The following is a 25,029-nucleotide window of genomic DNA, read 5'->3' as shown; positions in this document are numbered from 1 at the left end:
TAACCCATCCCCCATCCAACTTCCCCTCTGGTAACCATCACTTTATTCTCTGTAGTTATGTCTTTTTCTTGGGCCTGGGTGGCTCAGTTGGTTAAGCATCTGCCTTCAGCTCGGGTCATGATCTTGGGGTCCTGAAATTGAGCCCCACATCAGGCTCTCTGCTCAGCAGACACACGCACACACACACACACACACACACACACACACACACACACCACATCTTCTTTATCCATTCATCTGTTGGTGGACACCTAGCTGCTTCCTTAATGTGGCCATTGTAAACAATGCTGCAAAAACATGGGGTGCATGTGTCCCTTTGACTTAGTGTTTTTGTACTCTTTGGGTAAATACCTAGTAGTGGGATTGTGGAATAATAAGATAGTTCTATTTTTAACTTTTTGAGGAACCACCATACTGTTTTCCACAGTGACTATACCAGTTTGCATTCTAACCAGTCGTGCATAAGAGTTCATATTCTCCACATCCTTGCCAACACCTGTTGTTTCTTGTGTTGTTGATTTTAGCCATTCTGATAGGTATGAGGTGCTATCTCATTGTATTTTTGATATGCATTTCCCTGATGATGAGCATTTTTCATGTGTCTGTTGGCCACCTGGATGTCTTCTTAAGAGCTTTCATCCTTGAATGATGATTTCAATTAAGTGACTTGCTCTCTTTTTTTTTTTAATCTTGCTTTCATATGAGATATCTTCCTTCTTAGTTTCAGACTTAAAATACTTTTGTTCTCATCAGTGCTGTCTAGTATGGCAGCCACTAGAAACATGTGGTTATTGAGCATTTGACATGAGGCCTTTCTAACTTCTTTTTTTTTTACTTTTCTTTTTTTTTTTTTTTTTTAAAGATTTTATTTATTAATTTGACAGAGAGAAATCACAAGTAGACTGAGAGGCAGCCAGAGAGAGAGAGAGGGAAGCAGGCTCTCCGCTGAGCAGAGAGCCTGATGCGGGACTCAATCCCAGGACCCTGAGATCATGACCTGAGCCGAAGGCAGCGGCTTAACCCACTGAGCCACCCAGGCGCCCAACTTTTCTTTATTGAAGTAATCTTCACACCTGACCTGGGGCTTGAACTCACAACCCTGAGATAAAGAGTTGCTTGTTCTTCTTACTGAGCCAGCCAGGTGCCCCTGAAATGAGGCCTTTCTAAATTAAAATGTACTATAACTGTAAAATACACATTGAGTTTTGAAGAATTTACATGGGGGGGGGAAGAATGTATAATATCAGTAATACTTTATATTACTTACATGCTATAATGACACTATTTTAGATATATTAGGCAAAGTAAAATCTATTATTAAAATTAGTGTCACATTTTCTTTTGACTTTTTTTAATGTGGCTACTAGATAATTTTTATTACTTATATGGTTCACTTTTATGGCTTGCATTCTGTTTCTCTTGGACTGTACTGATCTAGATATTGTGTAAAGGTGATGTTGCTTTCTTGAGAAGTAGTCATAAAATGAACCATTAATTATTTAGTCACACAAATTGTAGCTCATTGAAAAAGATGGATTTATGTACCTGGTTTCTAATGTGGATATAGATTTATAACCTTTGTGTCCTTTTACCTGTTATTATTAACTCTGGTAACTCAAAATTCCTTTTTTTTTATTAATGGCCAATATAGAAATTTTTAGAAATAAGTAAATCTGAGGGTCCTGGGTGCCTTAGATGGTTAGGTGTCTGACTCTTGATTTCAGCTGAGGTCATGATCTTAGGGTTGTGAGATTGAGCCTCATTTGGTCTGCATTCTCAAATGAGGAATCTGCTTGAGAGTCTCTCTCTCCTTTTCCCTCTGCTCCTCCCCCTGCTTTTTCTCTCTCTCCCTCTCAAATAAATAAAAACTTGTTTTAAAGAGGAAAGAAATAATTGAATCTGAAAACAGAAAAATAGACTTCTCTGAGTTCTTTATTCCCAGCAACTGTCACTTATAAGTAGTCTATAGAACATCATACAATAATGGTTGGGGTTTAGTCTCTGGAGAAACCTTAGAAAGCTTAGTAGCAAGGTTTTTGCCCCTACTATGCCATTTTAGCCAGCTTTTAAATATAGTTACTCTTGGGAGCTCCTGGCTGGCACGGTTGATGGAGCATGCAACTCTTGATCTTAGGGTTGTGTGTTTGAGCCCCAGGTTGAGTATGGAGATTGCTTAAAATTAAAATCTTAAAAAAGAAAAATGTTACTTTTTAAACATAATAGAAAACTCCCAAACATATTAGAATAATGAGATGGCTATATCTTACTCATAGGCCTTTTACCCCAAAGCATTTTGAGAAGCAAAAATTCTCAAATGATTCCCTCTGTCTCCAAACTGCTACAAAATATCTACACTGCTGACCTCTAGAAAATAAATTTTTAAATAAGAAAATCATTGTTCTAAGTATGGACAACAGTTACAGGAAGAGAAACAGTGGTCAACAGCTGTTTCTTTATTTCTGAGTCCACTTTCCTCCTGTCCTTTCTCTTTCATTTTGACTTGACTGTGTTAGGTTTCCTGCCTCCCAGTTCCTTGAAGGGTAGAATTAAGCCCTTAAACTAAAACAGGGGAAGGGGGCAATTTAAAAGAATATGTACCCCCCAGTGTTTAAAAATTATTCTGCCTCTGTCTCACAAACTCAAACTGTCTGGTTTAAAACAGTAAAGAGCTTTCCAAAGAAAAAAGAAATATTAGAGGTCTATAATTCCATAATTAGTATCAATTACTGCATTCTTTAGTGAATTAGGACTAAGATTTTTCTAGAACTTATTTTTGTGAGTGGCCATGGACTTAAAAAGAAAGGCTTACCTAATTTACACTTCTTCTCACTCCTCCCACTTTCAGAATAGAAAATATTAGGGAAAAGGATACAACTGAATGTGTTTATTGGCTGTTGAATTTGACTATTCTTTTCTGGTGTGTGTTTGTGTGTTATGGACAGTGGACCATGATCTGGACCAGATCGACTACATTGATAGCTGTACTGCAGAGGAGGAAGAGGATGAGATCAGACAGCCCAAGGGCCTGGAACCAGACAGCCTCAGTTCCCAGTTTATGGCGTACATTGAACAACGGCGAATCTCTCATGAGGTAGTACACACTTTTAAGCCTAAATATGTTGCTGTCCCCTGGTAAAAACAGTTCATGATGGTATAAATTTCTGTCATATTAGTGATTTATTAGTTTAGGCCCAATTATTTGTTTTATAAAGTTCAGTCCCAATTTCATGACTGAATTTTTCAGATTTATTGTAAAAAGTCACCCTACTTAATAGGGTTTAACTTTATTTTTCAAATAAAAAAACAGATTTCAGAACTTGGAGAAGGAATAAGAGGAGTCCTAAGAGTATTCTATACCCTTGAAGAAAATGCAAATGAATGTAATCCTTTTCATTCATCTTGTTCTTACTGCTTTTTTATTGTTACCAACTGGTACATCATAGCTTCATTAGTAATTACAAGGATCAAACTAAACTGCAGACTTTGGAGCAACATACAAACTTAACCATAGAATTTCTATAATGCACTTAATTATATTGGATCTTTTATGCTAAGTCACACAGAATATAAATTGTTTGCCATTATAGTTCTTGGGTATCTCTTATAGTGGAGCATTGAGTTGCCTTAGAAAACAAATGAGCATTCAGCCCACAGTAGAATCGCTGCCAATCCCCCAAGGGGCTCCAGTGGAAATTGCATTCTTCAGTGTATCTAGTCAGCATAATGAAACGGCTCCACTTCAGTGTGTGTGATGTTAATGTCTGGAGTTGGTCCCAAGCTCTGAGCAGGGGTTATTTGAGAAACACTTGGGGCCTTTTTAGAGAGTGATGTATTTAGCCTTTTAGAAATAGAGGATAATCAAGTGGGATGTGTTGTGGAACGATATTATCATTCTTAAAAAAAAAAAAAATCCTTCAGTTTCCCTGTCTGAAGACTTTTGAACAGTATTTTTTGTTGGTGTTCAGAAGACACTCTTATATTTAAAGTTGGATAAAGATATTTAAATCGAAGTCCTGCAGCCCAGCAATAGTACCAGGAAATTAATGAAACTACATGTGACTCAGGATATGAACATTCTTACTAGAACAAAGGGTGACTACTTTGCCAAAAAATGAAGATTAACAATGCACATTGTAATCTTAAAGGGAGTTTTTTTCCTTGTGGTCTTTCTCTTTGATTATTTTATGGGTAGTTATTTTTTTATGTATAGATGAGGTTTTCTACTAAATATAAAAATGCCTGTTATACTACTACTGAAAAATTGTATCTTTTTTTAATCCATTGTTTTTGCTGTTTTATAATATATATTTTTTAATTCCAGCTATATTTGTGTGGTAGTCTTTATGATTCTCGGTCATAACGCTCTTTATGACTTCTGTGTCATAAGGTTTTCTAAAATTTGGCATCTATAAAAATGTGATGAAGCAGTATTATTTATTTATTATTTTTTTTTAAAGATTTTATTTGACAGAGATCACAAATAGGCAGAGGCAGGCAGAGAGTGGGGGGGGGAGCAGGCTCCCTGCTGAGCAGAGAGCCTGATGCAGGCCTTGATCCCAGGACCCTGAGATCATGACCTGAGCAGAAGGCAGAGACTTAACCCACTGAGCCACCCAGGTACATTATTTTAGATAGTTTAACAACCACCTAAAGTGGTTTTTTTTTGTTTTTGTTTTTGTTTTTAAGATTTTATATATTTATTTGACACAGAGAGAGGCAGCAAGAGGGGAACACAAGCCAGGGGAGAGAGAGAGGGAGAAGCAGGCTTCCCCCGAGCAGGGAGCCAAATGTGGGGCTCAATCCCAGGACCCTGGGATCATGACCTGAGCCAAAGGCAGGTGCTTAATGACTGAGCCACCCAGGCACCCCTAAAGTGTTACATTCTTGATTACTATCTAAGAATGGGTTGCTACAAAAAAGGATCTATTTGAGATTTTAAACACTCTGCTATTATGTAATTCTGTTACAGTACTTCTCATACTTAGAGGTATTATGATGAAATAGGGTATAACATGTTTATAGGGCACATTTACTTTTTTTTTTTTTTAAGATTTTATTTATTTATTAGAGCATGTATGGGGGAGGGTCAGAGGAAGAAGCAGACTCCCCACTGAGCAGGTATTCCCATTATGGGACTCGATCCTGGGACTCCAGGATCATGACCCAAGCTGAAGGCAGTTGCTTAACCAACTAAGCCACCCAGGAGGCCCAGTATTACATTTACTTTTAAAATTAAGCCAATGTCACATTCGTCATGAAAATTTCATGTACCTCTTGCAGTAATTTTAGATAATGGCAGTATGTAAAACCAGTGTGTTGAGTCACTGATGTTAACATACTAGGAGAGATTTTTGTTTATTTAAGAAGGCATATTCACTTAAATTAGAGTAATTATTGTTTGATCAGAGTTCTCTCATTATATCTCATTTTATATGATCCTAATGCCTGACTTTAAAACAGTTTTCTTTAGCCCTTTGCAGGGCTCACCAAAGAAGATTTTCTAGTTCTATATGACTACCTAGATTTCTTGGAGATAGACTCTAAATAGTTTTACATTTGATTTTTATTTTTTGTTTTTTAAGATTTTATTTATTTATTTGTCAGAGAGAACAAGCAGGGGGCACGGCAGGCAGAAAGAGAAGCAGGCTCCCCGCTGACCAAGGAGCCTTAAGTGGAACTCGATTCCAGGACCTTGAGATCATGACCTGAGCCGAAGGCAGATGTTTAACTGACTGAGCAACCCAGGCATCCCTTACATTTTATTTTTTTTAGATACTTTTTTGGATAAGTTGTTTTCTTGCCCTTAAAGAATACCCATTTTAATGTTTATTTTTGGTGTTGAAATCAGATTTTATTGTTTCTATCCATTCTTATTTGACAAAATAAATGCTGTGATTACCTATAAGCCTCTTTGTAATTTTATTTCTCAATATGTGGTCCATATCACTGAGGACAGTTCAGTTTTCCTCAGTCATGTCTTTTTGAAATGACCTTAATTCTTTATAAATAAATTAAATTGTCAATATTCTTCTTTTGGTTAACACCCTATTTTACCATAAATAGAAATTACTTTTTGCTGTATCTTAATATTCTACCAATATCCCCAGGGCTATTTGTATGACTAACATAAGTAACAATTTGTGATGATATGTAAAGAAATGTAAATAAATAAATAAGTAAAGAAATGTAATCTGCCCGGAGTGCCTGGGTGGTTCAATCAGTTAAGTGTCTGCCCTTGGCTCACTTCATAATCTCAGAGTCCTGGGATCGAGCCCCATATCGGGCTCCCTACTCAGCAGGACATCTTCTTCTCTGTCCACCTTGGCTTGTGCTCTCTCACTCTGTCAGATAAATCTTTTTTTTTTTTTTTTTAATGTAATCTATCCAGTGATCTCGTTATTACTAGAAATACACAAGTGAGGTCGAGCACAAGTCAGGGAAGGGCAGGTGGGAATTCCTGTCTGGATGGAAGTTTGTACTAGATGACCCTTAAGATCCTCTCCAAGCTCTAGCATCTTAGCATATAGTAGATATTACTGTATGGTCAGTGTAATTTATATAATAGAGTGAGAAGGAAATCTTTTTTAAAGAGTATTTTGAGATTATGAATAGTGTTTTGTTTACCAAAGCAGTAACATAGCCTATAATGAATATTTTAAACATAAAAATTTCACATTTAAAAAAAAAATTCACATTTGAAAATTTTGTTAAAATATTTTTTAGTGTAATCTGTAGATCCCTAAGTGCCAAGTCAGATGTGGATTATGCAGCGACAATGTTTTAAATACGTCTGTTAGATTCATTTATTTCTGCTTTTTTGGCCTAGGGGTCACCCATAAAGCCAGTACCTCTGAGGGAGTTTCAAAAAACAGAGGACATGAGAAGATATTCACATCAAAACAGGTTTGAAAAAACCAATTCTCATTTGTTTCAGTCTTTAAAACTCATTAGTAAGAGCATTGAAATGGTTTTGGTTTTGTGCAGACGTATGTATGTTGAAGATATTTAGACTCTGTTTTAGATACCGTGTTTGTAGAGCTGAGTGAAAGAGTGCTTTGTGCTCATGTAATAGAACAAGAAGTAAAATCGATTTATCGATTCTAAATTCAGGTTGCCTGAACCATTACGTGTATAATTATGTGATTTGAAGGTACTTAATGGCAGTGAGATTTTATGGTGATATGTCTGAATTTATGCATAAAGAAGACTAAATGAGTTGCAGGAGTCCTGAAAAAATTTTTTTTTCTCTTAAAGATTTTATTTATTTGTCAGAGAGAGAGAGTGAGCACAGGCAGACAGAACGGTAGGCAGAGGCAGAGGGAGAAGCAGGCTCCCCACTGAGCAAGGAGCCTGATGTGGGACTCAATCCCAGGACGCTGGGATCATGACCTGAGCCAAAGGCAGCCGCTTAACCAACTGAGCCACCCAGGCATCCCAGGAGTCCTGAATTTTTTATTTTTCATTTTTTGCTTAAACTTTTGACTAGAAACAGGGAGCCAGCCAGAGACATCAGTATGTTTCCTCCTTCCTATCTCAATTGATACGATCTTCTCACTACACTTAGTACCTCACAGAATATTTCTGAAATTAACTTGACCAATTAGAGCACTGCTGCTTATTCTTGAATTCCAAACGTTTCTTGCATACACCATATCACAGTAGTTGAAAAATTCACAGCCTTTGGGTCTTTGCTTCCTCTCTCTTTTTATGAAGTCTTGAAGCAGTAGACTTGATAAACTTGTTCTTAAACAACAGTAAATTTCCTCTGTAGAAAGTGTCATTCATAGATCTTCACTTGATGGGATATTAAAGTTGTTTAGGAAACTGAGATATAGATGAGTAAAGAAAATGTGGGGAGAAGAGTGAAAGAAAAATCTCTTAATTGGCCTTCTTTAGTCTTCTCAGTTAGTTCTTGGGGATTTACTTGAATTTCATATCTTTGAAATTTATCTCAGAATGGCTTTTTAGTTGCCTTGAATCCTTATATTGAGGGGGGTTTGCTATTGTGTTTTTCCACTTTGGGAGGTCCCATGCTTTATCTCCTGTCCCTCTTACCTCCTGCATCCATCATAAGTAAAGTTCAAGATTTCTAGAATTTAATAGAAACTCCCAAGGTAAAAGCCAGCTTTTTTTTTTTCCTTAGTTACCTTATATATTAGTTTTCTAATATTCATGTAACAAATTACCACATATTTAGTGGCTTAAGACATAATATTTCAGTTTATAATGTTTCAGTTCTATAGGATAGAAGTGTGGGCAGACCTTCATTCTTGCCTTCATTTTCTCCTTAGAGTTTCATAAAGGCATGGCACTGGCTGGCCTAGATTCTTACCTGCAGATCCTGTGGGAGAATCCACTTTCAGGCTCATGCATGTTGTTGGCAGAATTCAATTTCATATAGTTATATCACTGAGGTCCCTCTTACTTTGCTGACTATCAGCTGAGACTCCATTTTTAGCTTCTGGAGTCTGCCCACATTCCTTGGTTCCTAGCTCCCTCCATCTTCAGGTCAGCAATGGCAAGCCATTTTGAATCTCTTCTCACATTTTCAGTCTCTGATTTCCCTTTCTGTCACATCCCACAAACTCTCTTGCTTTCTTCTTCTGTTTTTTCCCCAGTTTTATTGAAAAATAATTGACATAAGTCACTGCATAAGTTTAAGGCATACAACATGATAGTTTGATTTACATATGTTATGAAGTGATCGCGATAGGTTTAGTTAATAGCCATCATCTCATATAAATACAATAACAAATTTTCTTTCTCCATGTGATAAGAACTTTCAGGGTTTACTCTCTTAACAACTTTCCTGTATATCACACAGCAATGCTAACTATAGTCATCATGTTGTACATTATATCCCCAGTACTCCTTTATCTTATAGCTGAAGTTTGTAGCTTAGGCCACCTCCTTCCAGTTACCCCCACCTTCTGCTTTTAAGAGTTCCCATGATTACATTAGACCCATCTGGATAATTTTTCCACTTCAAGGTCAACCAGTTAGGAACCTTAATTTCATCTGCAAAGTCCTTTTTGGCATTTAACACATTTACTGGAGTAACACCAGGCGGTGGAAATCATAGGGGCCAAAAATCTGCCTATCTAACCTTAACCCAGTGTTCTTGTATTTATGACTTTCTTAGAAATTCTTGCTCTGCCAGCACTGAGGGAATCTTCCCTTATTGGAGCCTGTGCTTCCAGACCTAGTAGCTTTCCATCTATATTCATTTATATCACCCTCTATTAAGGGACAGACCCTGGTGGTGCCTGGGTGGCTCAGTCAGTTTAGCCTCTGCCTTTGGCTCAGGTCATGATCCCAGAGTCCTGGGATTGAGCTCCATGTCGGCCTCCCTGCTCAGTGGGGAGCCTGCTTCTCCCTCTCTCTCTCTCTGCACCTCTCCCCACTTGTGCTCTCTCTCGAATAAATAAAATCATTAAAAAATTTAAAAAGTGACAGATCCTGGATTCAAACTAGGTCACAGTTAATTCTAAAGTCCATAATTTTAACAATTACCCCATGACTAGTCACAATACCAGACTCACTTGTGTCTCATTCTTTATTGGTTATATTTCAGCCAGAAATCTTACCCTACCAAACTACTCTTCTCTTGAAAATTTTTGACTAAGAGTGTACTGCCTGGGAGTGCTAATAAGATAAATGTTGGGAAGGATTAGTAAAAAAAAAAAAATTAAGGAAGTTTTTTTTTTTTCCCCCAACTTCAGTGTTATTTTAAACCTTGTCTATGGGAGTTATTAAGTAATTTGTTCTATACCTTAGAAAAAAATTATGATGTATTCCGTCAAGGCTTTTTAGTTTTTTTTTTTTGAAGATTTTATTTGCTTGACAGAGAGACAGCGAGAGAGGGAATACAAGCAGGGGGAGTGGGGCCGGTTTCCGTAGTGTAGTGGTTATCCCGTTCACCTCACAAGCAGGGGGAGTGGGAGAGGTAGAAGCAGTCCCCTCGCTGAGCAGGGAGCCTGATGCAGGGCTCATCCCAGGACCCTGGGATCATGACCCGAGCCAAAAGTGGACACTTGACAGCTAAGCCACCGAGGCACCCCTAGGGGGTGGTATTTTAATTGTTTTAGTAAAGGTAAGAAATGTGGCTATACTCTTGAGGTCATATAACATACATAACATATGTAAATCAAACTATCATGTTGTATGCCTTAAACTCAAGATTTTTTTAGGGGCGCCTAGGTGGCTCAGTCAGTTAGGCAGCTGCCTTTGGCTCGGGTCATGATCCCAGCCAGGGTCCTGGCATCGAGCCCTGCATTGGGCTCCCTGCTCAGTGGAGAGCGTGCATGCTTCTCCCTTTCCCTTTGCCTGCTGCTCTGCCTGCTCGTGCTCTCTCTTTCTGTCAAATAACTAAAATATTTAAAAAACAAAAATAAAAAACAGTTTTTTTAAACTTATTTTTTAATATCTGGAAATTTTAAAAAAAAAAGAATTTTGTGAATACTTCAAAGATGTGGAACCAATATAAGAAAAGAAATGTGAAGAGAAAGAGAACAAGAGTATGGCTTAAGTTTTACTTTTTTACGTATTACCTTTTTTTAAATTTAGGGAAGTATAATGTAGGCCAGTGTTTCTCAGTAGGTTCTAGCACCACTCTTAGTGGATATTTGAAATGTATTTATTTGATTTGGGAATTAGTTGCCCTAATGATTATAGGTGTTACTGGCAGGCATTAAGGCTAAATTGCCTATAATGTGCAGAACAATCTTGTGCAACAAAAAAATTATCTGAAATGTTGTGACAATCCTATTGAGAACCATATTCATAGATGAAAAGGCCATATGGCATGAAGTAGCATGGTGGCACCAAGGTTGGTGCCAGCGTTGGCTCTAAGGTTGCTCCTTGGAGCAGCCAAGTTGTGACGAGCCCACCTTAGCACCTGGTAATTGGCTTGAGGAAGCTGTCCATTCTCACTGCCACTTTTATTCTCCCGTATGCCATGCTTCACTCTTTGCCACCATCTTTAACTTTTCACAGCTTAGTTTTTGCCATTGCAGGTAATTGTTTTCTGTATGTGTGCCCATATGCTTTTAGGTCTCCATGCTTTTCGCTTTCTCCTTCCTACACTCTGCCACTGTAAAGTGGGGAAGTGTGGAATAGTAGAAGCCACTAATCTCCAAGTCAGGGGGCTTGAATTCTGACCCGGGCTCTGGCCCTAGTAGCTATCATTGAACCTCTGAGGGCCTTAGTTTTCTCTTTTGTAAAGTTAGTGGCATGGACTCCATGATTTCTGAGGTACCTCCAGTTCTTGTAGGCAGCATACATAGAAGAAGAAAAATCGGACTACCACTTAGATAAGAATTCAAATCAGGTAGATAAGGATTACTGGCTGTATCACCTTGGGAAAGTTACTTAACTTCCATGCTTCGTCTTCTCAACTGTATAATGAGGATTATAATAGTTCTGTTCCTAAAATTGCATGAAGAATAATTGAGAAACACTGTGTATCAAATATATAGTACATGGTAGGAGCTCAAAGATTGTTAGTTTCTATGTGCCTCTGCAGAACTTTGCCCAAAAAATGACACGAATCGTAGATGACAAATGCAGAAGAAGTATTGATTACACATGTACATCAAGAGGAAAGGTCCCAATTCTAAAGAACAAGAAGGTTCTAAAAAACACCTTTTCTAAGAAGTTCTCTATAGGTTGGAATCTATAGAAAAGGCTTGAAGTAAGGAATTAGTATATGATAAGTGAAGAGATCTTATTAGAGAAAAGATTCCATGGTGGGTGTGTTTCTGAAATGGGCTAAGAGTCCTGAAATCCAGGTTGAAGAATTTGTTTTTTTATTAGTTGGTAATAAGAAACTACTAGAGCTTTCGGAGTTTCATTTTTATTTCCCTAGTAACACATTGTTTTAATGCATTTAAGTCAACCTGACAGGCTAATAATCATAGTTTAAAATTTCAGGTCCTAAATGTCACAATGCCACTGTTCCCAACATTGTTAGGTGAGACACAAATGAGTAACAGACTCTTGAAACACTAAATCCAATTCAGGAAAAAGATAAATACCAAACTGTAAGATTTAGTACTAATAAAACAGAAGCAACTTTTGCTGGTTTTTTTAAAGCATCAAATCAGGTTTTATCTCTTTCTTAAAAATAAAAATCAGAATATTTACTTTTATTATTAAAATTGCTGCATCAGTTGAAAATGGGAATAGGAGTGCTTTACAAGAACAGTTGCCAGATTCTGTCATCTTCCAGAATCCTATGGGTAAAATGACTTTGTATATAAAATGATCTCATTTACATGTGTCTTGTTTCAATCATGGTAATGAGATAATAATTATGTATGCTGTATAGAAATGATACTGTTTGAAAAGTGATCTCAAATATCTGTCTGGTCAGCACTGGCTGACATAGACTGTTGTTAGCTGTTTGTAGACTGATCAATGATACCGTCACGTGAAATGTGAGTTGGAGGCATCTCATATTCCTGTAGCTTCATGTGAGACTTGGGCTCAGGTTTACAAAATGCATTCAGTCTTTCATTGCTGACTAGACAGTTTGCCTATTGATTAATAGTATGCTACATTAACAATAAAATTTTACTTAGCTTTTATTTATCTGCCTATCTTATCAAAGAGTTTCTTCTGTCTTTTTTCCCCCCCCTTTTTTGGGTCAGGGTTCCAGTTGAGCCATCTTCTGTCATGTCACTATCACCAAGTCACAATCAGGTAAAAAAAAAAAAAATTCTATTTCAGTTTTGATTTTTTTTTTTTTTAAACTAAGATGATTTTCTATTTTTATAACACTTAAGTTACCCTTGATTGCCAGATATGTGTAATTTTCAGTACCTGTCTCCTCCAAAATACAGTCAATACAACATGGGCAGCTAATACTTGCTAGCAGTGTTTTTTAGACACCAGACAGAAGGTAAATTTTTACTGACATGATGGCTTTATAGCACATACAAGAACACAGTGCAAAGATGGGAAAAGATGCGCAGTAAACACAGTTAAGGAAATTCTAGGCGACTGCAAAGTAGAAATTGTTTGGGTCAGCAGTAGTTTCCTGAATTGCTTAGGAATATTGACAAGTGGACCTTTATCCCCACTTGCATGTGTGAAATACTTTTGTTCCAGTTATCACATACAGACTTGGAACTTCATCGGAGAAGAGAACAGTTAGTAGAGCGAACTCGGAGAGAGGCCCAGCTTGCCGCCCTACAGTATGAGGAGGAGAAAATAAGGACCAAGCAGATCCAGAGAGATGCTGTCCTGGACTTTGTCAAGGTGAGATTTTTGCCATATTTCATTGAAATTCCTAAAGTGTTTTAGAAGTAAGTGCTTATTTGTTTTGCTGAGTCTATCAGTGTTTGTCTTAAAGTGTCAGCTTCCTTTTATGTCACTATAAGGAATCTTGAGTAAGTAGTGTAATTGTCTCCTACTTGTCCTGAATGAATTGTCCTCCTGTAGGTAGGCTGAGAAGTGATCAGTTTGTTCTTGGGACAGTAGTCTCTTCCTCTTCATTAGCAGTCTGTCTTTAGACGTCTCACTTTGCTGTCCAGCTGCCACTTCCTCAATCACTAATACATTAATAAAGATCAATAAGACAGGAAAGTGCCAAATAAACCGTAAAGTGCCATGCACATGTAAACTCTTGTTATCCAAGCCCATCTCTGACTTCCTTTACTGAGTACCAAACTTTTGGAGGTTAACAGGCTTAATACTTCAGAGTCATCTTTGAGGCTTTCCCTTCTTTTCTGTCTGCACCTATTTGGGCAACAACCCTTGTTAATACTTCTTTCTTTTTTTTAAATTTACAGCCTCTATAGTTGCATCTAAACCTGTTTCTTTTCTTTTCTTTTTTCTTTTTTTTTCTCTTGCTTGTATCACTTAAAGTCTTTTTGTTCAGGAATCACCTTGGATTTTTATCATCATTTTCTGTTTGTCTGTTTGAGATCTGTCTCTCCATTTATCTGTAAGCCCCATGAAGACAGGGGGTATGTTTGTCTTATTTATTCACTGCTACATTCCTAGATCTTAGCAGGTCTTACCCACAGTAAAGCTCAGTAAATATTTGTTAAAGGAATGATTGAATGAATGAATCACTCTTGGCCTCTAGAGCTTTCTCTCTTGTGTTTCATAACTCTAGCCAAAGACCCTCTTTGTAAGTACCATACACATGAGTGAAAGTACCATAACTTAAACATGGTATAAGTACCATACACATGATAAAATTCTTTTATTTTTTTCCAAATGTATCAAACCCAGGATGATCTTTGAGAGGATGACAATTTGCCTGGGTTAAATACTCAGCTAGTTAGTGGCAGAGCACTGTTTTGATCAAGACAGGTTGAACAGAAAATGGAAATTAGGTTGGCAGAAGATGAAAACCTTCTTTAAAAAAAAAGAAAAGAAAAAAGGTGGCTCCAAACCCTAGATAATCCGTGATCACAATGCTATACTGACTATCCGTAAGTAATGACAGCTGACACATACTGTATCCTAAGCACTGTTCTGTGTATTCTAATCAATAATTCACTTAGCTTGCCTTCTCTAAAAGCAACATAGCTAGTAAGAGAGAATCACATTGTAGATGGTCTTGATTAAATGCTAAATTAGGGATTGATCTTGATCTATTAGATAGAAGAGAACAATTAGGAGTTCTAAAACAGGAGAAAAAGAAAAGATACTTCCAAAAAACTAATCTACTTGAGTTAGAATATGTTAGAAAGAAAGATGAGGTAAATGAAATAGAGAGTAATTGGCAATAATTAGGGTGCAAAATGAAGGCGTAGAACCACATGATTTCTGAGTTTCCTAAAGAGAGGCAGTGTTACACAGTGGTAAGAGCTTAGCCTCAAAAATAATCTGAATTTGAATCCAGCTTAGCTACTCAGTATGTGCTTGACTTTGGGAAAGAATGGTTCTGTGCCTTTAATTTCCCCATAGGTATAGTATTTAATTTTTAAATATTAACTCGGAATTATTATGGGTGCACCTAGAACTTTTACTAATGTGGTGAGTGCCGCACCCCTGACCACCACAAGAGAAGCATCTGTATGTTTTATACATAAATGTAGTGAATGTTGAATAAATCATTGAAGATGAATGAAAAAAAAGAAGATTCCAAAGCAAGATTTTGAGTTAAAAGAATAGTTTGACTAGGAGGCTAGCTTTGTGGAAAGAATATAGGATTCAGAGTCAAAACATGTAGGTGCATTCTCAGTTAGGCTACTTGCCAACTTTGTGACTTATCTTGCATATATCATTTAACCTCTCTTGTCCTCAGTTCTTTTGTCTTTGAATAAATATGATTATGGTGTTCATTTATCTCCGAGAGTAAAAAGAATCACTTAAGATAATGTGTATAAGAATGAATACTGTGAAGTGTATAAGCCTGATGATTCACAGACCTGTACCCCTGGGGCAAATAATACATTATATGTTAATTAAAAAAGAAGAATACATTGTAAAACAGTGACTATAGAGATGGTATATAGTATTTTTATTTGACATAGTAACAGAAATTAGCAAATTGGGGGAAGAGCCAGTTAGTATGGGAAACTGGCTTTGTTTTTGAGCATGTTGAACATAACATGACAGTGGGTTTACAAACAGAATATCCACAGGCTGATGAAAATGCAAACCTGAAGACTGGCTGAAGGAGAGAGCTAGAGGTGTTAACACTAGACAAAGAGAGAATGGTTTCACTGAGAGAATAGAGTGAGAGATCACCATTCTGGTTGTGAACGTGTGTGTGCATGTATATATGAAAAACACACTTTTTCTATTTCTGTTTATAGATGCTTATAGATCTATGAAATACTGTCAGTTTATTGCCTTCCCTTTTTAAATTATAAGCTGTTTAAGGGAAAGGGCAGCATCTTCTAACCAGTAAATCTAGGAAAGTGCTGCATGTGAGAGATACGGAAGTTAATGTGGGTGATTATCTTGGTAAATAGAATTTATCATTTCCAGTGTTCCAGATTCTAACCAACTTCCCTTTCTTGGGGGCTTGGGGGTGTGTAGCACAAAGCATCACAAAGTCCACAAAAACAACAACCCCCCTTAGATGGTGAGGTAAGTCTATATAATCACTTTTTCTTTGGAATTTTTTATTATTGCAATGTGAAATGAAATGTTCTGTATGTGATTATCATGTGTTTCAGTGGTCAAAATATTCCCATTTTCCTTACCCCTCACAAAATTCTACTTATTCGGGAGGAGGTGACATGGGCCAGGGAGTTTATCCAAGTCTATAGATCGGGGTTTTTTAATCTAGACTAATGCATCTGGAGATTATTTATTCCCTTCCCGTATGCCCACCAGAAGTATCATCTCCCTTATCCATTTCAAAGCAGAGTGTGTAGTGAGAGGGAGACCTGAGAGCTGTGTGTGACAGGCATTAATGCTATTCGTATTGAAGTAAAAGATACTACGTAGATTTCAGCTCCAGGGCTCACTTCCCGAATGTGTATGTTACTGATTATATGGCATACAGTTTTATAATATTAAGTAGTACATTTTCATTATAAGTAAACATGTAAAATTAATTGCTTAACCTTTTAAAAATGTACCTGTTTTGATCTGTTAAAATAAACTTACTGAATATTTTATTGTAGTTGGCTTTTTTATTAAAAGCCATTTTTCTCTCTCTTTGCCTTCTTGTTTTTTTCAGTTTACGATCATTGTTCCCTTAAAAATGCATAAAGGCATTTTTAATATGACTTTTGAATCTGCTTTCTATAAAGTAAACTACTTAAAAACCTAACAAGGGACTTTATAAGTTTCAGCACAGAGGTTTTTAAAGCACAGGTGTTACTGGAATGGTAAAATGCATTGTTTGAAATGTTTTTAATTATCCATTATAAAGGTTTTTTTTTTTTTTCTCTCTATCTCAGTGGACTTATAGTCACTACTTCTGGTTATCTCAGAACTTAGCCATTGGTATAATACCTGAAAGAGTAACTCAGCTTTTTCAGTAGTCTTTTCTTCACAAGGTAATAATAAAGGTACAAACCATTCACAGACAAAGTTAATACCGTCTTCTTTTTTTACCCCCAAATTTCCTTCTTAATGGTCATTCTGGAGTAAAGTCATTATTTAAAAATTTAAACTTCTCTGGAAAATAAGGTACAGTTTTTAAGTTTTCCAGGTGTACTCTTACTTTGTCTGAGAAAAATAATGAAGAGATGCATAGACTAGAACTCATGACTATTGGGTTTATTGTTTTTGTTACTGACTGATTAAGTGACTGCTAATTCTTTGTTTCTGCTACAACTATATTTCAGCTTTCTCTTCTGTGAATAGAAAATAACCCCTGTTCCCTCCTTGCTTTAGTCAATTTTTAAGCAATAAGATCATATTTGAAATTGTTGAAACTCTTTAAAAGAGAATCATGATTCAGAATCAGTTTATTAGCTGTGAGGATACATGAATTCAAAATGATTGTGAATGTGATCCCATATGTTAGCATCTTCAGTGTGTCTTAATATATCTCTTTGCTTGTGTATTTGTGAAATATGTCATATGTGTGCATAGTTTGTTTTTGACATTGCTCCATTTTTCTCCACCTCTCCAGTGTCCCTTCCCATCCAGAAGGTCTCAGCACACTGATGATAGTGCCTTGTTAGTGGTAAGAGCCTTGCACGAAATGGAGTTATATATTGCTGTGTCTAGAAATTGGAGAACAGTCATTATACTTCTCATTTAGAAAGCATCTAAATATCATAAAACATGATGAGCATCATTACTAAATGCTTTACAGATAGAACAGTTTCCTACATTACTGTTCATGATTTACCCAGTGTTTCAGCAATCTACCTCTCTGATTCAGATACCTTTGTTAGTGTTTCCAAAAGTAAAATGTTCACGTTGCGATCCATGTTGGCTTTGTATGTGGGTTAGGAGGAGGGGGCATAATTTGTTTTATAAATGTCATTTCTAATTCCAGGTGCATTTACTTTATTATTCATTAATTTGGTTGGTGAATCACCTGTGTGTCAAGTGATTAACTTACTCCATGACTAATTACACAACTGTGTATTTGCTGTGCTATTTTATTATCTATTTTAAGCTACTGAAAACCCCAAACTTACATCTCAGGATTATCCCTCCACGCCCCTTTTTTAAATTCTGGGAAAACATTAACTTGGAATGTTACCTACTGCTCATTTTTAACACTGGTTTACTTTTAGTGCCTTTCATCAACTGAAAATGAGTATAACATAAGAGCTGTATTGAAGATCTTAGAAAGTTTTATCAGCCTTGCAAGAGAATCCTAACATTTACAAAACTGCTTTCCCCATCATGTTTTATGATATTTTTTACAGTATGTTAAAAACTAGCAGTTCAAAAGTGCAGTGTGTGTAGGAATTCCTGGCTTCCGTGCTGGTACGTGCTGCCGTTGTGCGCACCGCTGCGTGGGCTACAGACTAGGGTGTGAGCATCTTCTCACATAGACTTCCATTGCCATTGCTTCTGTGTGTTCTGCAATGATAAGTTCCTTTGAGATGGATAAAGCACATTTTAACTGGGCAGTCTTAGAGCGAAATAAAACCACCACCCTCTGGAGTTTTAGTGGAAATTAGTTGTCATGAGAAGCAAGTAACTTAAATTAATGCAGAAAAATATTGAGAGACACTACCGGAATTTATCTTTTATTCCTCACAGCAGTCTAAACAGGGATGGTTAAATGTGTCATATTTTACAAACTGTTAATGAGGCACAGAATGTTTTGTCCAGAATGCAATTTGTCCAATGTCACATCTCTTAAGTAAGTAAGTGCAAGACTGGGTTCAAATCTTGATCTGGCTGACTTGAGAACCTGCATTAAACACCATGGTGTATTGCCTCTCGTACTGTAATTGAAAACAACTTAGGAGACTGCGGTGAGATTTAATAACACATATAGGAAGTGAAAGAAGTCTGAGTGCCCACGCTTCTTTGTCAAGGAAAAAGTGGAACTTGGAAAAGCAACTGAATTCCCTCAGTGTGAAATTTAAAGTGAATTTTAGCCATTTATAGACCACACACACTTGTATTTTTCTCATCAGTATTCTTGTTTGACCTAAATGAGATGGCTTTGAAAAGCAAGCACCACATCTCACGAACTTTTGTATGCCAAATAATGGCCAACGCTATGCAAAAAAGAGTGTTTCAAAGCATACCTCTGATTTTCTCAAGACTACTCTTCGATGACTTTATATGATAGAATTAAGTCCTAACTTTTTTTTTAGAGAGGGAGCTGGGGAGGGACAGAGGTTGAAGGAGAGAGAGAATCTTAAGCTGACTCTACTAGCATGGAACCCAACTTTGGCCTCGACGCAGGGCTCAATCTTGTGACCCTGAGATCATGATGTGAGCTGAAATCAAGAGCTGGACACTTAACCGACTGAGCCACCCAGGCACCTCAAGTCCTAACTTCTTAACATGGCCTACAAGTTCCTGCACACTCGGTCTCATCTCTCTAGGCTTATGCTATACCAGCATTTTTTCAGCTTTTCAGATAAGGCCAGCCCATTTCTACCTCACAACCTTTGGCAGATGCAGTTTCCCTCAGCATGGACTAAATCTCCCTCCCTGCATATATCCATTGGGTAATTCCTACTCGTTTGTCAGGTATCAGCTTAAATGTCACACTTTTTAAAAATGGTTTTTCTGCAACCTACAACCCCCAAACCGCCACGGTCATTTTTCTCATCCTTGTACTTTTAGGTCGGCGTTTATTGTTTTAAATCTCTTCCCTCTTAGACTACAGGTTGTAAGTTTCCTGGGCACAGGGATGTTCTCTGTTGCAATTACCTGCATATACTCAGTCCCTATCATTGTCCCTGGGTTGTGTTAAGTGCTCAATAAATATTTCCTCAGGGAACACATAAATGCTATGTAATAATCACTCATTAAATTGTTTCAAGATGAAAAGGTCTGCTGATACAGCAAGGTGTAAATGTTAAATTTGATTTAAAGACCTTGAAGTATAGGATTTAAAATAACTATCAGTGGTGTTTAATATCCATGACATGAACCTTCTCTTAGGGCTGCCCTTCAGGTGTCTGTTGCTTTCATCTCTATCCCATCTGCATCTGTGTCTCATCTCAGAAACTAGAGACTATGCTAGGCTCATTTCACTTCCTCTTCCTCTTCCCTCCACTCCTTTTGTCCTCTGACAATGTAGTGGCTTTTATTTAGCCTTTTCATGTTTGAGATTGACAGTAATCCCAGTACATTTGATTATAAAGAGGCCCAGAAAATTGAAGAGGTGAAGCATACACAGTGTTAACTGTTTTCACAGTCCTGTTCTTTGGTACATTTCCTTCATTTTTTTCTGCCTTAAGATAGATTAGGCTGCAGTGTTACTTTTCTTTGTTTCTTTCTTTCTTTCTTTCTTTCTTGTTTTTTTGCCCACCTTCCATGAAAGAAACCTTGCTATCCACTGTCTTTAAAAATAATTCTATTTTATTGATAATCTACATACCTTTTCCTAAACATCCACATGTATTTAAGTTGATTTACTCCATGATTCACATATTTGTGATCCTAGTTTACATATTTCAAAGTTATTTAACTTATAAAAGCTTTAATATATTTAAGCCTTTGGCATTTTGTTGTTTTCATAGGTACGGTCTTACCAATGCCCATTCTTTATAATGCTGTCTTCCTTGATTTCTGATCTTTGCCAGATTAAAAAACTGACACGTTTTGAGTTTTATCTGTAATCAAAATTCTGTACAGTAGATTCTAATAACATTGTCTCTAATTATACCTCTAATTTACCTAATAGAGACGGTGAATATTGCTGGTTGTATGTAGGTTGGTGAAGAAATAAAGGATTCAAAGAGAAAGAAAATTCCACTTACCCTCTTATAGGTCATTTGGACACAGAGGCAGAAATGAAATTCGCCTTAAGGTGTGACACAGAATCTTCGTATCCTATTTTCTCACATCAGAGCTGTTACATTGAATTATAATATATGTAATTTGGATTAACATTGAAAAAATATTGTTCTTACTCATGCCAGTTCTGCTCAGTTAAAATGAGAGCTCTTTGACTGTATTTTTTTCCCCATGATAGGAAGAACACAGGACTTAATAGTTCAGTTTCTAAGGTGACTATGCTCAAAAATTTTGATGTTTTCAGTTTTAGTTCTGCATAAAACCACTTTTAATAACTCGTGCCTGATTTTGGGGTTTTTTTTTCGGGGAGGGGGTGGTTGTCACATAATCATTTATGAAAATATTTTCCTTTGTGGTTCTTAACTAGTTGGGCATTTTGCTGCACCATTGTTAATGTCATCTATGATGTCCTGAGGGCGGCGGCCATCAACATTATATCCCAGAGACTAAGCAGTCCCCAGGATTTCCTTAATGGCTCCAGAGAGTTCTATGGCTAAAGATCAGTGCCACATCAGTTAGGCAGTATTGACATCCTCATTGAAAGTGATACCCACTGTGCTTTTTATTATTCTGCTTGTTTCTGTCTCTTGATGGTTCCTTGAGGGATTTAATAATCAGGACAGAGGCAGAAGGTGCCACTTCAATCTCGGCCTATCCGTGCTGAATGGCCAGTTGGTCAGTTGTGCTATAATCCTCAGATCCTTCCAGTCACTGGTCACCTTGGTATTTTCATCACCAACCTTTTTTGGGAGACAGACCCAGAGGGCTGCCCTTGGGGGCCAGGGCAGATGGGGCACTGACTTCCCCAGCGGTGTACCTCAGGTATGAAGTCCCTGAGGTTGCGCTTAGGCGGCATGGTGGAGGCAGCTGGTATTGGATGAACCCAGATTCAAGATGACCGAAAAGAGTGCACCTTCGCCTCCTGCAAGCTGACAGCCGAAAGCCCTTTCATTTCTTGATTCATGTGTTATAAAGTACTGAAATAGTTTAAATTATACAAGAGGGAAAACCATTTTATAAGTTATGGGTTTTCCCCCAAAAATATTCTTTCTGCCTTATCAAAATCTTAGTAAACCATTTGTAAGTTTGTCCGTGACCTTTCCTTTTCTAATTTCATTGACCAGATCTGCCCTGCCTGGCTGATGTTTTGCTAACATAAATGCTGCCTTCTTTTTCTTCTCTTTCTCTTTTAAAATTTAGTCGCTGTCAGGGTTGTATCAAGCGGGCTGTGCTGCTGCCCTGCCTCATTCTTCTGCCTTCATGCCTATCAAGGTATCTTGTTCCTGTAATGCACCAGGAGCTTTGGGGAGGGGTTGTGCATGGGAGGTCTTAAGTTTTCCAACAGATTGGTCCAATGGCAATATAAAATATAGGAATGCATGAAATATCTGTAAGCTTATGAAACTGTTTGTGAATTTAACATTAATTCCACTTGAAATTTTTGAAAGATTTACTGTACTAGATAACTCACAGAGGCCTGCAGTTATTCTTTATATTGAGATTCTGTTTGAAATGTCACTCTGATTTTCCTATCAGAGGTTATTTTTTTGTCATAAGTTATTTTACTTTGGCTGATAAATAATGTCAACTCAACTTGGCTGTCTGATGTGATAATGCAAAATAATTTCAGTCCCAGTCCCCAAAAGTGTCACCACTCAAAACCTCATGTAGTAGAAGTCAACAAGGTATGGCACTTAGGCCACCTATTTATGCAAAGAGTTTTATTGGCACAGCCACTCCCGTTTGTTCATGTGTGGTCTGTGGTTGCTTTCGAGCTTACTAGCAGAGCTGGAATAGGGCTAGCCTATATAAAGAGCTTGTGGTGTTTTATTTCTTGAAGGCCCCTAGGAATGGTAATTCCACATTTGTTATCATATGATACATAAGAAATTATTGATAATCTTCACTGTTAGAAAGTTCTCACCTTGTCTGATTTAGTAGGTCTGCCTCCCTGTGGTATATACTTATTTTTTTTCTTTCCATTGTGGAGATTTTCTAGTCCCTTAGCATTTTTTACGTAAGAATCGTTATATTTGAAAACTATTACAATGGTGCCTTTGTCTTCTCACTACAGAAATTCTAGTTATTTTATGTGCCTTTCTCAGTCTCTTAATTCTTTTGAGCTTTCTCAAGTTCTCTGCCTTCCATTTTGGCTCCACAGTCCCCAACCAGAAACATATCCTTCACTCGAGCCCACGTGGTGCTGAGCATGAAACAAGGTTTTTCACGTCTTAGTCAGCATTAGGTGGGCTCTTCTCATTTTGTTCAGTATCCACCGTAATTCTCATGTTTCTGTTACATTCCCAGATGATCATTAACTCCCATATCTTGTACCTTGTTTTTCTAAATACTTAATTTTGCTTTTTGAACATTTTTATTTCTCTGATTTAGCAGAATATTTTCACATTCTTGTGTCATGTCCTTCTAAATGCTGGCCCTGGCTTTATAACATCTGTAAACCTGAGAAGCCTTCTCTCTAGTTGTTACTGAAAATGCCCCCCCTACCTGGAGGGCTTTGGAAGAAACTTTAGAATTTTCTTCGATGTTGACCCTGTGCTAGACAAATTCTCAAGGAAGGTGTATAACTAGTATAGGAGATGTATAGGAGAGAAGCTAATTCATTACACTCCATTCATTACCTCATGCTTATTCTCACCCAGAATCATAGTTGAAAGAGGCCCAATCTGAATGTGCCAGCTGTTGTATGTTAAGTCTACCTTTCTGTCTGTCAAGACCTGCTGCAGTGTAAATGGTTAGTTTGAAAAGACTATTTCTTTTGTATCCCAGTTACTTTACAGCAGGTAAATATCTAGGCATGGGTTTATTTCTTTATTGCTTAACCAGACAAGTAAAAGTCATGTTCCTGCCAATTTCTGTTTTTTGGTCCAGTTCTCCAAGAGTTCTCAAATATAATTCATGGGCTTGAAGTGATTTGAACTCATTATGTTCATATCCTAGAATGCAAGTCACTTAGATTTTAAAAATCTTTACACCAGATTCTCATTTCTAGACCTAATTTTGAAGGAAAGTTGCATGTTTTACTTTTATTCCAGGTAATCATAAATGTGGAAAGTACCCTTTCTTGAATAATTATTGGCATATCTCTGTTTCTCCACAGAATGATGACAGATCTAATGCCATAACAAGTTCACCTACAACAGAAACAGGTAATAGACACAAAGGTACAGTTAGCCACACGAAGAATAATTCTTTACTAAGACTTTCTTGATAAATTACCTCTTAGCTAGCTGTGGCTTCCTTTTCTGAGAGGAGAAACCAGACCCCAAATTGGGAACTTCCTGCACATTTTCCATTTTTTAATTCAACTGGTTTTTTAACTACTCAGCCTTATGATATGAATGTATGAGCATGAGCTAGCAGGGCTATCACTCGCAACAAGAGAATCTGTTCAATATCGTAACATTCATTCTGCCTTGATTGATATAACAAAAATCACATGACAGTTAAATATATATATAAGCAGCCTTCCTGATTTCAAGGTTACTTTTCTGTACTGGATTTTGTATTAATAAACAAAATTACCATCTTATTTCATTACTGGGTTTGATTCGATATCTTTGTACCATTTATTGAACTTCTGTGACATATGTGTCTTTTGTTATATTTATTTTTTTTTTCCATCTCCTTTAATCTTATTTTGCTTTTCCATGCTGATGTAGTTCATCATTCCCCTGCATATTCTTTTCCTGCTGCTATTCAGAGAAACCAGGCCCAGCGCCCTGAAAGCTTCCTTTTCCGAGCAGCTGTCAGGGCAGAAGCAAATAAAGGTAGGTCACAGTGACGGGGGGGGGGGGGGGGGGGCTTTATATAATAACATTAACTATTATATAACTTTTCAACTTTTACTGTGAGATGTCACTTTGGCAAAAGCTTTAAACTCTGCATTTGTCTGTGATCTCACTAATATTAAAGCAGGAGAATCTTGTTCGAATTTACTAGTTTCTTGGTAACACCCAAAGGAGATTATAGGTTTGAAAAAAATTAAATACTCTTTCAGGGCTTTAGGGAATGTTCCTCTTTTCTGTAATGAGCTCCTTTTCAGATTTTTCTAGTGATAAAAGGTGTTTTATCTGCTCTTAAAGAAATGAATCAGTACTTTTTAAAAAAGACTTTATTCATTTGTTTTTTGAGAGAGAGATC

At 37.1% G+C, this 25,029-nt stretch overlaps 1 protein-coding gene across 15 annotated transcripts in view; it reads left to right on the top strand.

Annotated features, from left to right (window-relative positions):
• The window catches only part of LRCH3 (leucine rich repeats and calponin homology domain containing 3), a 144,274-nt gene that overhangs the window by 73,729 nt on the left and 45,516 nt on the right, over window positions 1-25,029 (top strand). For 5 of the 15 annotated variants that reach the window (XM_032335959.1, XM_032335928.1, XM_032335904.1 and 2 more), the window contains exons 9-17: window positions 2,943-3,091; window positions 6,827-6,903; window positions 12,651-12,702; window positions 13,111-13,260; window positions 16,003-16,053; window positions 17,555-17,608; window positions 22,069-22,140; window positions 23,987-24,035; window positions 24,549-24,656. In XM_032335959.1, the coding sequence (XP_032191850.1) occupies window positions 2,943-3,091; window positions 6,827-6,903; window positions 12,651-12,702; window positions 13,111-13,260; window positions 16,003-16,053; window positions 17,555-17,608; window positions 22,069-22,140; window positions 23,987-24,035; window positions 24,549-24,656 (762 nt within the window). The remainder of the gene's footprint in view (window positions 1-2,942; window positions 3,092-6,826; window positions 6,904-12,650; window positions 12,703-13,110; window positions 13,261-16,002; window positions 16,054-17,554; window positions 17,609-22,068; window positions 22,141-23,986; window positions 24,036-24,548; window positions 24,657-25,029) is intronic. The other 10 variants (XM_032335995.1, XM_032335988.1, XM_032335949.1 and 7 more) reach the window with 8 other exon arrangements.

Source organism: Mustela erminea, chromosome 1, assembly GCF_009829155.1.
Source record: "Mustela erminea isolate mMusErm1 chromosome 1, mMusErm1.Pri, whole genome shotgun sequence".
Classification (NCBI taxonomy): domain Eukaryota; kingdom Metazoa; phylum Chordata; class Mammalia; order Carnivora; family Mustelidae; genus Mustela; species Mustela erminea.
This window is presented reverse-complemented; position numbering and strand designations above follow the sequence as displayed.